The following is a 16408-nucleotide window of genomic DNA, read 5'->3' on the forward strand; positions in this document are numbered from 1 at the left end:
GTGAACATAAACAGTGATTGTTTTAGAACCACCCTGTTTTCAGTCCGAAAAATTGATATAACTTGGTCGAATAAAGAGTTTGAGAAGTGGCTTCTTCAGTAAAGTTGCTCAAAATAAAGTTTCCTACAATTCTTTGGAAGACGTTGAACCACTCACAGAAAATCTACAACAAAAAAAGTGATTTTTCACTTCGAAAAACTGATGTTACTTGGTCGAATGAAGTTAGAAGTTAGGGAAGTAGCGTTTTCAGCAAAATTGCTCAAAATAAAGTTTCCTACAACAAAGCTGTGAAGTGCAATAATTTTCAAATTCAATTAAGAAATTTAGATTCCAGATTTCAATCCAAACATGGATCATTCTAATGACCTTTCACATCAAAAGATGCACCAGTCGATTGGAAATAACTTTTGTGAAGACACCAATCACAAATAAAAAATAATAGCGAAAATGTTTTTGTTTCGCTAATATCCTGTTTAGGCCCACTGTGCAATGGACGCAACAATATGAGTGGTGCGCCAAAGGCAAGGAGCGAACATAACTTGTGGAACGGAGAATCTTTAAAGTATTGAATTAGAATTGGAACTAAAAAGTTATAGTTTGTTTACTGAAAGATTGAAGAAGGAACGATTTAAATTAGATTCTTGGTTTCCATTTGTTCCGAGCACAATCTGCGAGTCTTTACAATGACAATTGCTTTACAATTATAATTAATTTTGATTTACAACACAAAGTTTGATAAAGATCTAATTCTCGCTAAGAGTATCTATTTTTCTACGAAACTCGACTTTTTATACCGAAGGTACACAGTGTACATGTACGGTGTGCATATTCAGGGTTACTCTACGATAGTTTCAAGGAACCTTTTTATTACGGCTTCCCCAGTGAACAACTCACTTGGTTTGAAGCTGAATCTTGCTTCAAAATCTGTGAAATGAAACGCAATTCTTTGGGCAGGAGGATTGTCACCTTCCCGCCAATTCCGCACACTTATTTGCCGGTATGTCATTTTTCTCAACACACAACTAACAAACAGAGAAAAAATACTATACGAATTATGAGCGCATATATTTGAAGTACTACAAGCTAGCGCAAATATTTACATGCGATATTGGAGTTTTCCTTTTCAGGTTTGAATCTAGTCAACAATCTTTTTTCTAGTGAAGTAATATTCGAACTCGACATTCAGCCAAATGAACACTAGAACGGCTTCGATTCCATGATAGAAAATATTTCAATATTGTCCTACGGAAGTAAGCAAACAACGGTTCACATAACAGCGCTGTTTTCTACAGTTATAAAAATTCTTATACTGTTTTCGGCACGGACAAAGCAAACACTCAACCACTTCGAATGTGTAAATTCAATTATTCGTATGACTCAAATCGATCACAACTGCGTCGTGGAGGCCACTCATTCGCTGGAAGTTCAAATATTTTTCGAATTTCCTGCCGCCAAAAAGTCGCCCTCCTCCCGGGGCTCTCCAGACCAATTCCCATTAGCACCTTCAGCGAAGCAGACAGGAGGTCATCCCACGCCCAATGGCCGTGGTCACCTGCCATGTTCCCATGGTTTGTCCTTCGTCGTCAATCGGCAAGCGAAAATATCGCACACAAATACGAAAACTTATTTTTCGGGTGATGTCACTTGCGGCTTGAATCTGCGCCACTTCGTCCGTAGATCTCTAGCCAGACTCTTAACCCGTGGCAGAGGAAAAACCGCGGCTGTGAGCGGGACAGACGCGAACCTTTAATCGTAATAACAACCTGCGTTAAAGTGCGTCTCTCGTTGGGCTCCGCGTGAATTGCATAACTTGAACCGGTTTTTTGCCGCACATTCTCCAGGCCAAGCCAGCCCAATCGACCTATCTCGCAGTCGTGGAGGGCGGCAAAAAAACCGGTAATGTGTTGTTGTTGTTGTTCTACGGCTATTATCTCCAGTCGACCGGTCCTAGCAGGTTGATCAGACACTCATGCGCACACAGAGGCGGCCTACAGACCCATGCCATTGGGATTGAGATCTAATTTGATTTAGGAAGATCGCCGCGTGACCTCGTGCTACCTATTTGATTGGTCGATCGCAGGTGCCCCTGTGATAGCACTTAATTTGGGTTACCGGGGAAGGTTGATTCACGGTCATTGTCGTACACTCGAGTTGGTTTTGTCAACGTACACCTGAAGCGTATTTTTCACAAGTACTCGCGAGACTACAACGCAAAAATGAGTTTTGTTGAAGTAATCAATTATCGTGTAATTTACTCTAGTGGTAAAAATAATCTTCGCTTGATCATTCGAATCAATGTTGTCAATTATGAGAATGATCATTGCAAGTGGTAGGAAATAATTTTGCATTAGAACACGAAATAATTTCAAAAAACTATCACAATTATTCATTGTTATGAATCATATTTCTGTACTGTAATAATCTTAATGCTTGTATAAAGAATTCAGATCATCTAAAATACAAAAATTTATGTATTCAAACTCTAGACAGCCGACTGCCGAAACTGGACAATGTGTTTCACGAATAAACGGATGAAGGCAAAATTATTGTAAAACATGGTTTATTGAACGAGATTCATTTTCATCAATGATAAAAAACGAAATTGGAAAGCGATTCATAGATGTAGATTCTTGGGTTTGTAAACTACATTGATAGAATTGGTGAAGATCGTAGAGCTGTGGTAGAGGTTTTTTTTGCTCAGGAACCCAGCCTAAGTAGAATGAGACTGTCCAAGGGATCCAAAGTGGAAATCGAAGATGTTGACTTAAAACATTAGCGGTATCCGACAACCATTTGTAAATTAAAAGATGACTTTGAAGTCAAACGTTGCATTACATAATATTTATTAACCGACGTTTCGAAGGAACATGTCATTAGTTAATAAGGCTTAATAAATATTTTCAGAGCAACAGAGGGTTGTATCAAGTGTACAACTTTGCTTCGGCCGTTTTCCGATAGGTGGCTGTACCGGCTGAGGCTGGCTAAAATACATAGATGATAATGCCTTTAAAGTGAGTGTGTACAGTGCCTAACGAATTGTCATCGCTGTTTCAGTGACAGTTGTTCTTGCTTCCGTACCCAATTCTAGCCATTTGCGGGAAGTTTTACTTTTCTGTTACAATTCGAAAATAAATGCAGCTGAAGCGCATCGAATTCTCTCAGAAACTTACGGTGATTCTGCTCTGAATAAAAGAAAGTGTCGGAAGTGGTTTCAACGTTTAAAAAATGGTGATTTTGATGTCGAAGACAAACATGGTGGTGAAAGAGAAAAAACCTTCAAAGATGAACAACGAGAAGCATTGCTTGATGAAGATTCGTGCCAAACCCAAGAAGAGATAGCCAAATCGTTGGGAGTGAGTCAGCAAGCCATTTCAAAACGTCTCAAGGCCCTGGGCATGATTCAGAAAGAAGGAAACTGGATGCCGTACGAGTTGAAACCGAGGGACATCGAGCGCCGTCTAATTGTATGTGAGCAACTGCTTCAAAGACAAAATCCTAAGGGGTTTTTACATCGAATCGTAACCGGTGATGAAAAGTGGGTTCGATACGATAATCCTAAACGCAGAAAATCATAAGGAAAGCCCGGACATGCTACATCGTCGAAGGCAAAACCGAATGTTCACGGCGCCAAGGTGATGATTTGTATTTGGTGGGATCAGCTCAGTGTGATTTACAACGAGCTCTTAAAACCGGGTGAAACCATCACAGGAGATCGCTACCGAACGCAACTGATTCGCCATAGTCGCGCGCTAAAAGAAAAGCGGCCACAATATCAAGAGCGACATGACAAAGTCATCCTCCAACACGACAATTCTCGGCCTCACGTCGCAAAAGTGGTCAAAAAGTACCTGGAAACGCTGAAATGGGAAGTCCCTCCCTACCCGCCGTATTCCTCAGATGTCGCCCCTTCTGACTTCCACCTATTCCTTTCGATGGGACATGGCCTGGCAGATCAACATTTTCAATCCTTCGAAGAGTTGGAAAAATGGATTACTTCATGGATAGCGTCAAAAGAGGAGCGAGGATCCGAAAATTGTCGGAAAGATGAGAGAAAGTTGTCGCTAGCGACGGACAATACTTTGAGTTATACATCTGTAAGCACTTTTTCGCAAAAACGGTTAAATTTTTGAAAAAACGGTGGAAGCAAAGTTGTACACCTGATAGATGAAACAATAGTGCCGAAGAATTTGAGAAAAAATGGTCTCGGCTGTGAGGCGAACTTCACTCTTCCTCTTACTTGCAGGATGTATTCAATCGAAGAGGTTACGCGTACGGTGGAAGTGCAAAGATATTGGGGATAGGGACATCGGAATGTCGATCCATTAATACCGTAATCGAACAATAACCCAGATAATCGACTGATATTTAATTGAATAAATTGAATCTAATATTCGATTATTAAACTAATCGAATAATTCGAAAAATCCTACAACAATAATCAAAATAATTCATCGAGTAACCGATTATTCTCAAAGTTATACTCTATTATTGAGTAATCGTGTAAATACAAAAATCCAACATACCAAAACCAAGTGTATTTGAAATCGAAAATTCCCTCGAACATGTTCTGAAAACGGATTGTGTACCGTTAAAGTAAGTTAGATAGTACGAAAGTAAATTAATTAGAAAGTAAATTAGTAAGTAGACACCTAGCAAAAATCGTGTACATTTACGTCTTCTGAGACAGACATATACGAGCGTCAAAAAAGACTCAGTTTTATAGTGAATCTAACACATATTTAATGGATTAAGACATATTTTTAAGAGCTGAAACATGCAAATTTACACGTCCGCTTGTAAGGTGGAGTATATTTGACAAATATTTACCGCATTCTTGTAAAACTCGGTCATTTTACGAATTATGTCACCTGTAAATTTAATAAATTTTTACTACGTAAGTTTGCTACCCATACTCGCTAATCAGTCCCATATCAATTTTTGGCATTTAGCATGATGGATGAAGTCTATCCATAATACATATAAATTTCAAATTCGCTCAGTAATTTGTAAAGAAATATCAACTTGTCTGTTGTCTTGTTTAGATATGATATGTTGATCGGGTAAGCAAGTAAGTGAGTTAGTAAGGAAGAGAGTAAGTAAGTAATCAAAAAAATAAGTGTGTAGCTAATAAGTAAACAAATAAGAAAGTAGGTAAGTGAGTATGTAAGTAAGTCAGAAAGTTAGTAAACAAGTAAGTAAGGAGCAAAACATCGACGTTTTTCTGTATTCAACTTTAAACAGCCAACAGCAGTTAGTAAATTATGTCTTTTGCGATTAAATATATGTCAGTAAATTATTGCTAGAAACTAGAACACAAGATCCATACTTTGCAATAGTAAAAAAGGGATAGGAAGGAATTCCATAGTGCTGTGAAAGAGAATTTTATATCTTTTAAGTGAGAAGCGACGAGAATAGGACTCCCCGTGAACTCAACCAGGACTAAGTTTAAGGGCTGAAATCGTGGGCTGTACATGTAGCAAGAGTGCTAGAGAATCTGAAAGCGGTTAACTTCACAGTTGTTGGATGTGTGCGATCGAGGCGGTTGCGCTTACGATGTAAGAAATTCCGTTCGATCATGTTCTGGAGACGGATTGTTCATCATTAAAGTAAGCAAGCAAAAAAAGGAAGGAAATAAGTTAGTATGTAAATAAGTAAGCGAGTAAGTTAATAGGTGAGTAAGTAAGTAAGTAAATAAGTAAGTAAGTAAGTAAATAAGTTAGTAAGTAAATAAGTAAGTAAATAAATAAGTAAGTGATTAAGTAGATAAATAAGTATATACGCAAGCAATTAAGATAGATGGTATCTAAATTAGTAATTAGATAAGTAAGAAAGTGAGTACGTAAGTCAATCTGTAAGTAGGTAAGAAAATAAATGTGTATGTAAGCAAGTAAGTAAGCAATGCAAGTAAATAAATAAATAAGTAAGTGAGTAAGTAGATGAATAAGTAAGGAAGTAAGTAAGAAAGTAAGTAGGTAAGTAAATGAGTAATTAAATAAGTAAATACGCAAGCAAGTAAGTTAGATGGTATCTAAATTAGTGAGTAGATAAGTAAGTAAGCAAGAAAGCAGGTAAATATATAAATAATTAAGTAAATAAATAAGTGAATTACGAAGTAACTAAGCAAAAGGGTAAGTGCGTACTTAACGTAAGAAAGAAAAAGAATTAGTAAGTGAGTAGATAAGTAACACGTAATGAATCTGTGAGAAAGTAGGTAACTAAGTTATACCGTGTCTAAAGATACTTTTCGTTGATTTTTTGAAAAATGGAATGTTAATAAACTCGTCAATACAAAACAGTCAATGTAAAGCAATCTAATTTCTGTTTGATTTGAATCACTTGGATAATTGAAACATATTTTATTCATTTCGATAACTTTTGACACGAATTTGGGCTAATTTTGAACACAAATTCATTTAGATTACGTCGCATATTAGGTAAAATTGTTGTACTGACAACAGTACATTTAGCTACTTTTTGAGAAAACTAATCGGATAGCAAAAAGTATGATTTGTCGGTTACGTTACTTATACGATTATATCTCCTGAATCGAATGTGTTCGCTATGAGTCCTGAAAACTTATCAAACAACCCAATGGTAAGGTGTCAGTTTTATGCCTTTTACCTTATGATCAAAAAAGAACCGGAATTTTCATTTGAAAAATTCCCGCGCTAGTCCAATCGGTAAACTTTTATTCTCTCAACGTTGGCAACACTTTTATACACATTCTGTCAAATTTTGACGCATATCGTACGATTAGTTTTTGTTTGGCGTCTATACAAAGAAATTGAAAAATTTTCGTGTGGCGATTTTTATAATGGATGGTTTCGGCTCGCCTTCGAAGCGCCATTCGGTCGATTGTTGTGCGGGTTCGACGTCATATTCATAGATTCACACCTCATCACCAGTTATGATGCATTCGATGAATGTGGGGTCACTATCTGCGTTGGAAATCATCTCTTTGGCCACATCACAAAATTTGACAGAATGTGTATAAAAGTGTTGCCAACGTTGAGAGAATGAAAGTTTACCGATTGGACAAGCGCGGGAATTTTCAAATGAAAATTCCGGTTCTTTTTTTATCATGAAGAAAGTTTATGCTGTCGCTGCGAAAATCGATTTTTAAACCGAGATAAAAAATTTGTGCACTTGGCCGAACCGATTTTCACAAAGATTCAAATGAAAGGTATCGTGATCCCATACAAAGTTGCAGAATTTTATTTACATCCGACTCCCGGTTGCGGAGATACAGTGTGACATGGATAAAAAAGGAAAATATGTGCACCAACTTTTCTCAGCGATGGCAAAACCGATTTTTTACAAACTTATATTCAAATAAAAGGTATTAAAATTTCATTCAAAATTCCTCAATTATATTTCAACACGACTTCCGCTTCCGAAATAATAGGGCGATTAGTGTAAAAAATTTAGTTTTAAGAGTATTTCCTCATAAATGTAAAGTGCTGAAATTCCCTTGAAAATTGTTAATAAATTTCTCTAGTTGGTAAATCTTGTTGACAAATGACCAAATAGTCTCACTTCAGTTATTGTGTTACCCCATTTCCGGTTCCGAAAGTGCCGAAGATAGTGGCCCCAAAAAAACGGAAAAAAAACTTCTAAATTCGGCTTAATTGTTTACAAATTGATAAGGTTAAACTATTTAATGCCCAAATGAACTTTCCTTTTTTTATTCATGCTTTTTTTTTTATTCATGTTTTTTGAAGATTTCCTAAGAAATATTTATGAAAATATGAGTAATATACGAAAGACATCATCACACCATTCGATGGATTAGAACAAGTTGTTTTTAGAGATCGGTTCAGACATCTCTGAGGAAATTTAGCGGATAGAAATAAATAGCGTTGGGCCAGTTACGCCATTTATGACAATAATAATTTATGACAATAATTATAACCTTTACAAACGTGATCAATAAGCTTTCATTAACTTTGTCAAAATCTACCAGCTCCGAGAAAGTTGACGTTTTCAAACGAACCTGATATCGTTTAAATCGGTTCAGTCATCATCCAGAAAAGTATGAAAATAAGAGCTGTTTGTCGGTTACGACACTCAAGCGATTATATCTCCGAAACCGAAAGTGTCAGCCATTTGATCTTCAAACATGATCGATGATCTAATGCGAGCATAAGATTGTGGAAATCTCTTTTCAGCCATCTCCGAGAAATAGAGCGTATAAAAAAGTGCGATTTGTCGGTTACGCTACTTTTACGGTTATATTATATAACATCCGGAACCGGAAATCTTAGATCTTTGAACTTGATCAAAAACCCATTAATTTCTGAATTAATTGTAATGAAATCTTCTTTTTTTCGAACACCGAACACTTTGCTTCGGGACAACTGCCCAATATTTCTCAGTTGGCCAGATTTTGGGACAGTTGGGTAGATTCATGTCTGCTTTGGAGAAATCCTCTGTTGTTGTCAAATTAGTCCAACAAAACTTTACTGGTCAATTGAGAGCCATAATGTACTAAAAACTACGTCGTTCCAGACATCCCTGCTTGTACATTTGAGAAAGCAAAGCTGCAAACACTTTTCCAGATCAAAAACTTTCTAGCGAATTTCACCGATCTCCCGAGTTTTAAATCTTGCTACGTCGGATGTTCTCACTTCAAGTATTTTCAGCGCTGAAAGAGGACACATTTCGAAAAGAACTGCTATCAAAACGTTTCAATTATTTTCACCACAATAAATTAATAAATTAATTAGAAATTTGCACACCCAGTAGACTCTTCATTATTGTTTTGATGTAATAACGTCTGACTGCCTGCTGCGCCTTTGAAACATTTATTATGTGTAAGAGTGATAAGTTTTGGATTGCGAATATCTCGAGTTGTAGAAAAGCTAACATCATTCTTTTTTCACGACATTGGAAATATGAATATTGAGCAACTTTTGATTAAATTCTCAGCAGTGTGAGAAAATAAAAAAAAAAATATAAAATTAAATCACTAATTGACTAATTTTGTCACTTCGAAAAAATCATGTAATTTTACGTCTTTATAAATGTACATAAAAGGAATGTCGTAAATACACTTAAATTTACAATCCAAAGCCTGTAATAAGTAAATCATATCATTAACTTCACAGTTAATTTAGCAGAAATTTATATCGATACAAACACAAAAATTATTTTTACACGTTAATAGGCGTAATATTGCGGCATGATTGTTTTTACGTCAAGCAAAAATTTCATTTGTTCTAAGAGTGTATGTTTGTGGTCTTAAAGCCGTAAATTTGTTCTCATCTGAGCGGTCAGGATAGACATTGAACTTACATGTGCAAAAAAGTGATTTGCGAAACGCATTTATTTCACGTCTGCTTAGCGGATTGTGTTGATCCGCGAGGTGGCCTTAGCAGTCCAACATAGTCTGCCAATGCACTGATGAGTCGAAGATGAAACGTAAAGGAAGTTGAATTATTCATGTATACTTTAACAGAAGCCGACACTCATTAGATACCAAAACACCCCAAATGAATAAAATTTGGTTTATTCAAACTGTTGGACTCGATGATGCTTGTCTGCCTTTCTCGCACTCAGACGACGTTTTTGATGCAGACAGAAACATATCAGTCAATTGGAAGTTCAATTGGATGAGTATAAAAGTTAAACCATGATCGAAATTTATTATTTCTTCGTGTGCGTTAGATTGAAAAGGACCGTCGGTTGAAGGAGCTAGCTACTAGCAGTAGTAGCACTGGTATTACAAGCCAGTTGTCGAATGTTCGAGGCCCCAACCAGGAAGGATTCTTAGTGTCACAGCCATGCAATGGTTCTGTACGCTGTGAATCGGCTGCAAAGTCTGTCGAAACAGAAGGTCGAATTCCACAGAAGGAGTTAAGAAGTAGCAGCATTGTTTCCCGCCAGGGATAGTCGTACTGGAGGTACTACATTTGGTTGAGAACAAGCCTCTAGATTGCCCAAAACCAATTTTCATGACAATGTATCCACAGCTAATTGTATCAGAGTTCAGGTTTTCATCAAGCTATGGAAAAAGATGCACCAGCGCATTCATGCATAAAAGCAACGGTTAAATTGAATGATTTGCGATCCGGATTGGTCCATCATCCATCATTGGTCCGTATTCTCCAGATCTGGCCCCCTGTGACTATTATCTATATCCAAACCTGAAAAAGGTTTCTTCAAGAAAAGAAATTTTCGTCGAACGCTGAGGTCATTGCAGAAACGGAAGCCTATTTTGAAGGCCTTGACAAATCTTTTTTTCTAAAGGACATACAAACGTTGAAGGACCGATGTATCAAGTGTATCGCTCTGGATGGAGATTATACTGAAGAACCAAAAAGTTTTCACAGTCAAAAATAGACTTTTTTCTCTCTGTTAAGTCTGGGACTTCTCATTCCATGTAGTACCTCTGTGATCATGGCGCAACTAAAAACCGCAATCACATTGAAACCGTGAAAATATTCGGCCACTGAAGCTTCGTATTTGAAGAATATCCACATGAATTTGTTTAAGGCCATCGCCCAAGTACTATGCGCGCGGGTGGTTTTAGGAAACCATTTTTGCCCTGCAGGTAGATAAAAGTTTTCGAAAGGTCTGTATGTTTTTGGTTTTGGAAAATTTTTCAAAATTTCCATCGAAAATTTCCTAAAACCACCCGCGCGCATGGCCTTAACATGGAAGAAATTTGACAATTCTGTTCTTTGAAGAACCAAACTATTTGATAAAGACTGTCCAAGAAAGTATGGACGCAACCAAAAACCGCTGCCATTTGGTTCAGAATCTGTCAATTTTTGTTGGCTGCGTCCTGTGGTTTACACTCTTCTCTAACCACTTGTGCAGTTGTTTATTCGTTTTCATTAGTTTGTTTCGAAATGTGTGGACTTTCAGCAGAACAACTCCGAAAAATTGTGTACAAATGGTGCACAGAACGCGGACTGTCACTGAGAAATATAGTAAAAATGGAAGGATTAAGTGAAAAAGCCGTGCGAAATGAAATCAGGAAGTTCGGTGAGAGTAACACCTTTGAGGATAAACCGAAAACGGGTCGAAAAAAAGGTCCTGCTAACCCTCAGTTGGATAAACGTATACTGAAGGCGTTCGAGCAAAAAAAGGAGGTTTCAGTTCGGGATGTGGCCAAAAAAGTGGGCACTTTGAAGTCAAATGTTCTTCGCGCTAAAGAACGTTTGAATCTCCGAACCTATAAGAAGCAGAAACAACCAAAACGTAGTCCGAAACAAGAAGCATCGATCAGGCCGAGGGTTCGAAAGCTGCACAATACGATTCTTGTTGGAAATTTGAACTCCATAATCATGGACGACGAAACCTATGTGAAACTCGATTACAAATCCTTGCCGGGACTACAATATTATATGGTGCGAGAAGGGCAAGTGTAACCAGTCCGAGGCATCGATTGAAGTCGAAAAATTTGGTAAGAAAGCTATGGTCTGGCAAAGCAATTTGTAGCTGCAGTAAGATTTCGAAACCCTTCATCACCACTGCTTCAATGAACAGGGAAACATGCATCAAGGAATGTTTACAAAAACGACTTCTACCCATGATTCGAAGCCACAAGGATCCTGTTGTCTTCTGGCCAGATCTTGCTTCTTGCCACTACTCGAAATCAACGGTAGAATGGTATACTACCAAAAATGTCACTTTCGTCCCAAAAGACATGAATCCACCAAATTACCCACAACTTCGACCAATTGAGGAATTTTGGGCATTAACGAAGGCACATCTTAGGAAACATGACTCGGCAGCCGAAACCATTCAACAGTTCGAAAAAGATTGGAAAAAAGTGCAAAACTTGTCGCCATGAAATCTGTACGGAATTTAATAAGGGACGTTCGCAAGAAGGTGCGCCAGCTAGTCTACAATGGGTAAGTAGCAAATGTTGAGAATAATATTCTGTTGTTGTAGTCTAATATTATCAGTATATCGAATAAAATTTGAATATCTAACACTTGTGAATAATTTACAGCTAAATCAAAGTGCGTCCATACGTTCTGGGACAGTCTTTATTTTCTTCCATGGAAATGATAGAGCCAATAATAATTTAGTTTGTACTGGAAGCAGTACTGCGGCCGGTCCAGTTTTTTTTCTCTCGTTTGCCCCGCCTTTTTTAACTGAGCGTTAGTTTGACGAAAATAGGTCTTAGTTTAGTATAGGTGCGCCGTTACAAATATGGAAGCGAAGAAGTCAAAACTAGTCCAATTTACACACTCAATCAACTAAAAAGACCGATTATCCATATCAGGAAGAGTGTCAGTTTTATTCATATTCACAATGCCCAATTGTCTTTTTTTTTATTAAAGTGGTCGTATTGTACTCAATCGAATAATCAAGTTAAATTACACAAACGGAAGAGCAAACAAAAAGTCGTTTCAAAGAACCACAAGAAACGACCCGTTGGAAATGTAGTCCACTAATGCTACGTTTCTGAATTTGAATTCGGTCTGTTGTTGCCTCTGTCAATACCGTCGAAACAGTTGTTTGTTTACCCCTTCGCAGCAACACCGCAACTAACGTGGCGACCCTGAATCGGTGCGTACTCACGGTCTACCAATTTCTTTCGGTGTTTCACAACCGATGGATTAATTCAAATTTAGCAATTAACGACCTATTAGTGTACTGGTTTGGATATCTCTGTCACACGGTGATTTCTAAATATTGAAAAAAAAAACATACAAACAACCAGAATCAACTTACTCAGCAATGGCACTGACCGAATATAGCAACCCAGTTCAAAAAGCAGATTTTTTTTTGCAGGACCACATTCACATTCTACGATCGTTGCCGGCCCCTCGCACGCAGAATTATCAAGTGGAAACCGATCGATGATCGAACCATGGGCCAGTCCATACCAAATCCGAACTGACTGGAACCAGCAGACGGACGCATCGGGGTCGACAATACGCGCAAATATTTGCGATGATTCGCGAACGCGTACGAAGAATGTCCTAATGTGGAGTAAGAAAAGAAACCGAACAGGTTTGCGCTGTCTCATTTCGAGGCTGTGGTGAGGGTGCGGGTGGAAGGTTCGACGATTGACTTTTTTTCAACCTTGAACGAAGATCTGGTTCTGTGAGCTACCTCTATCTCTCTCTCTCTCTCCCGTTTCCGCTCTCTCGCTTGCTCGTGCTTCAAGTGCAACCAATGAATAAGTCCCATAATCCGTCAGAGTTGTTCTTCGGATCGAATAACTTTTTCGTGATGGTTGATTCTTGGTCGCGCCGATCCCATTAGCGTCAAACATGGCGATTAGACAAGACACCTTAAGTCCGATCGACCGACCGACCGACCGACAGACAGACCGAGGGGTGGGCTTTTCTTGGTTGTTTTGATTTCGCACCCCACGCTGTTTAACGCGCAATTTCGGTCATTCGAAGCGACGGCGAAAGCGTGATCCAATTTTGGTCGTTTTGTTTTTTTTTGTTTTGGAAACCTAATCGGATTTCCATTTTTAAAATAAATTTAGTCATGTGATTTGCTGTCGTTTTCGCGATGTCATACTCGATCGGTTTGGGTCAGTCGACGAAAAACAAGGGATTGGCGTTTCGAAGTTTTATTACTCATAAAAAATGCATTCGGAACGCTCAACAATCTCAACTTGCAACAAAACCTCATTTTAATAATGTATTTCTCTTGATGAATCAAGTAAACCTTCCAACAGTAAATCCGTTGATGGATACGAAGAAGCGATTGTGTGTGTGTGTGACGACGGTGATCACGAGGGCCTTTCGCCTCCACAAGAGATGAGATGAGATAATCCTCGGTTGACTCAACGGAAAGTAAAACGAGCGGATCCTCGTCGCAGAACACGTGTGCCAAGTCTCCATCCTTCTCACAAACAGTAGCAAATCGTTCGAACACCGACACCAGCACGTCCAGGACCGGCCGCCATCGAAGGGCCCCGTCCACAAATGACTCCGCACACCGAAAAAAAAAACCAGAACAAAATTTCACAGAACCGGTTTGAGACTCGTACGACTCGTAAGACCCCAGCCAAAAGGAGACCACCGCGCCGGTACGCGGTACGGTGTAACTTGAATGCAACTGAAGTGAGGAACCCCCCCGGCAAAGGGACCGACCACCAGTTTTTTTTGTTTTGTTGCTTTATTGCGCAGTAAGTTTATTTTTCTCCAGTGCCGGTTTCTGTGCACCGGTTTCGCGGATCGGCTCCACCCACAAAGTGACGGCGGTTCGCCGAAGCCAATCGAGATGCGTCCACCCGGTTGACTGGGCAAATTGATTTTTTGTTTATTTGAAATTGAATACAATCATCATCGTCGCAAGTTGTTGAATTTTACGTTTTAAAAAGGTGCGATTTTTTTTCTATGTCTGATATACTAACGGTTGCAACTCCGGTACCCTCCGGAGCTCGGTGATCGCCGTCGAGATGATGATCTGTGCCGCCGGAAGTGCCAACAGGGCCGTCTCGAACAGCAACACATTGGCACCGTTGTGGTTCAGCTTGAAACCGGCATCCTCCTCTTCGGCCGTCGTCGTTCCGGGGTCCGATTCTGAATCGCTCACACTACTGCGACTGCTGGCACTGGTTATGGCACTGTCGGTCGAACACGCACTCGGATAGCGGGACCGGGGCATGTAGTCCGCTTCCAGGTCAGTTTTGTAGTATCTAGCATTTTTCAGCTTGGACCTCTTGCGCAGATAGTCCACCGTTGAAATGGTGTTGGTTATTTTCTCCACGTACTTTTTAAACATCATAGTAGGCTTACTTTTAACAATTATAAACTATTCTAATCCTAGCTGGCTAGCACCCGTCACAACTACTTTCACCGCTAAGTCTTGTTCGTTCGTTTGTTGCTATGATTGAATTTTGGGCTAGAACTGCAGTTTATTTCTTTATTTTGTTGATGGATTTCTTCTTTTTGCCGGATGTCGTTATCGGATTCTTGGCGTCATTTTTCGACAGAAAATATTCCACAATATGCTCGAAAAAGAATCCACTAGACATTGTCACTGGTTTTAAGTTATTGTCACTGCTAATCTTCACACTCCACGTGTACTCTCTGAGAGCGGGAGGGGGTGGGGTCTCGTGTAACGTAACGTACTACAGCCGGTAATCACAAACTTGAATACTCTCGTCACAGAACACAGAACAAACCCGCACACAAAAAAAACGCACACGTGGCTGTCCGAAAACAAAAGGAAGCTGGAGGAAGATCAAACTCTAACGAAAAAATCAAACAATCCTCCACTCTGAACGCGCTAAGCTCCTCCACGACTCGAAGAGACGCGATCTCGGTCCTCGTTTTCCGGGAAGAGATGCTTTTGGTTACTGAATTTGCGGCAAACTAAACTGATTTACATCGATGGGCTGTCATTTAATATGAGATTTTTTTTCGCACGCCCGAGCAAAGCGCACTGCGCTCTCTTCGGGCTCGCACGGGCTATCATTTGCGGCGTGGCGCGCTCTCACTCTCACTCACTCTTTGTTGTTACGCGTTGGCGTCACCGAACTGCGAACTGCGTTGCGGCGACGGGTGGGAGGCCGAAGATCTGGTACTGAGAAAGCATGACTGAGGGAATAGACTACTACGGCGAAGTCGGTCGTAATCTCAGATTCCAGGCGAGCTAGTATTACCATATCAGTACGCAACCAAATTACTAATATTTATTTTAACAATTCGGATGACGACTATTTTCCGTGGAATTTCGCTGCTCATCTGCACTGATGAGCTGTACAGTTGATTCCTTTTTTTTAAACGTCATAGCTATTAAAAGAATCTTTTGATTTCTACTCGTTTCTAGTTTTCTCATTTTTGTGAAACTCAGCCAGACTACTCTACCAAAGTACGTCATAAATTCTACGAAAAAATGTTAAACGGTAGGAGAGACCGGGGCTAGTCCGGACACTGAGGTTAAACCGGACAGATTAAGGGAGGAATAAGGGATAATTTGAATCAAAACACACTATTTTTTGTATTTTTTTACGGAGAAACAGCTTAAGCAAATTTATTCGAACTTTTTTTTACATTATAAAAAATCATTCAACACTCCAAATACCAAGCCTCAAAAAAAATTGGAACGGTAACTTTGATCTATCATAGCTCAGCTGTTTTTCAAAAATCTCAATAAATTTTACGCCGTCGAATTTTGTGAAGTTCGTAAATTGATTCCAAAACTTTGTTGCAGACGATTGGTAAAGGAAAACCAATGAAAATTTGATTTTTCCCGTTCCAGGTTTTTTTCACGCACCCAATATGCCCTATCTGCTTTCCAATTTTCTTTCCTTTGGCATAAACGTCGCATAGAAAATATCGAATACTTCAACTTTACCGAGTCATAACTTTGTTGTTAGCCAACCGATTTTTAAAATTTGTTCACCATTGGAAAGGTACTACTTCCACAAATAAAATGCCCTGGAAAAAACTGAAAAAAAGGGTTGTCTACCCAAAGTTAT

At 39.0% G+C, this 16408-nt stretch overlaps 1 protein-coding gene across 9 annotated transcripts in view; it reads right to left on the reverse strand.

The window, feature by feature from the left end:
* Positions 1-16408, reverse strand: part of LOC131429861 (tyrosine-protein phosphatase corkscrew) — a 201671-nt gene that overhangs the window by 54488 nt on the left and 130775 nt on the right. For 2 of the 9 annotated variants that reach the window (XM_058594283.1, XM_058594274.1), the window contains exon 1: positions 14336-15309. The exons of the other annotated variants lie outside the window; for them this stretch is intronic. In XM_058594283.1, the coding sequence (XP_058450266.1) occupies positions 14336-14709 (374 nt within the window). In that variant the 5' untranslated portion in view covers positions 14710-15309. Of the gene's footprint in view, positions 1-14335; positions 15310-16408 lie in introns of those variants that run through there. 9 annotated transcript variants of the gene reach the window in all.

Source organism: Malaya genurostris, chromosome 2, assembly GCF_030247185.1.
Source record: "Malaya genurostris strain Urasoe2022 chromosome 2, Malgen_1.1, whole genome shotgun sequence".
Classification (NCBI taxonomy): domain Eukaryota; kingdom Metazoa; phylum Arthropoda; class Insecta; order Diptera; family Culicidae; genus Malaya; species Malaya genurostris.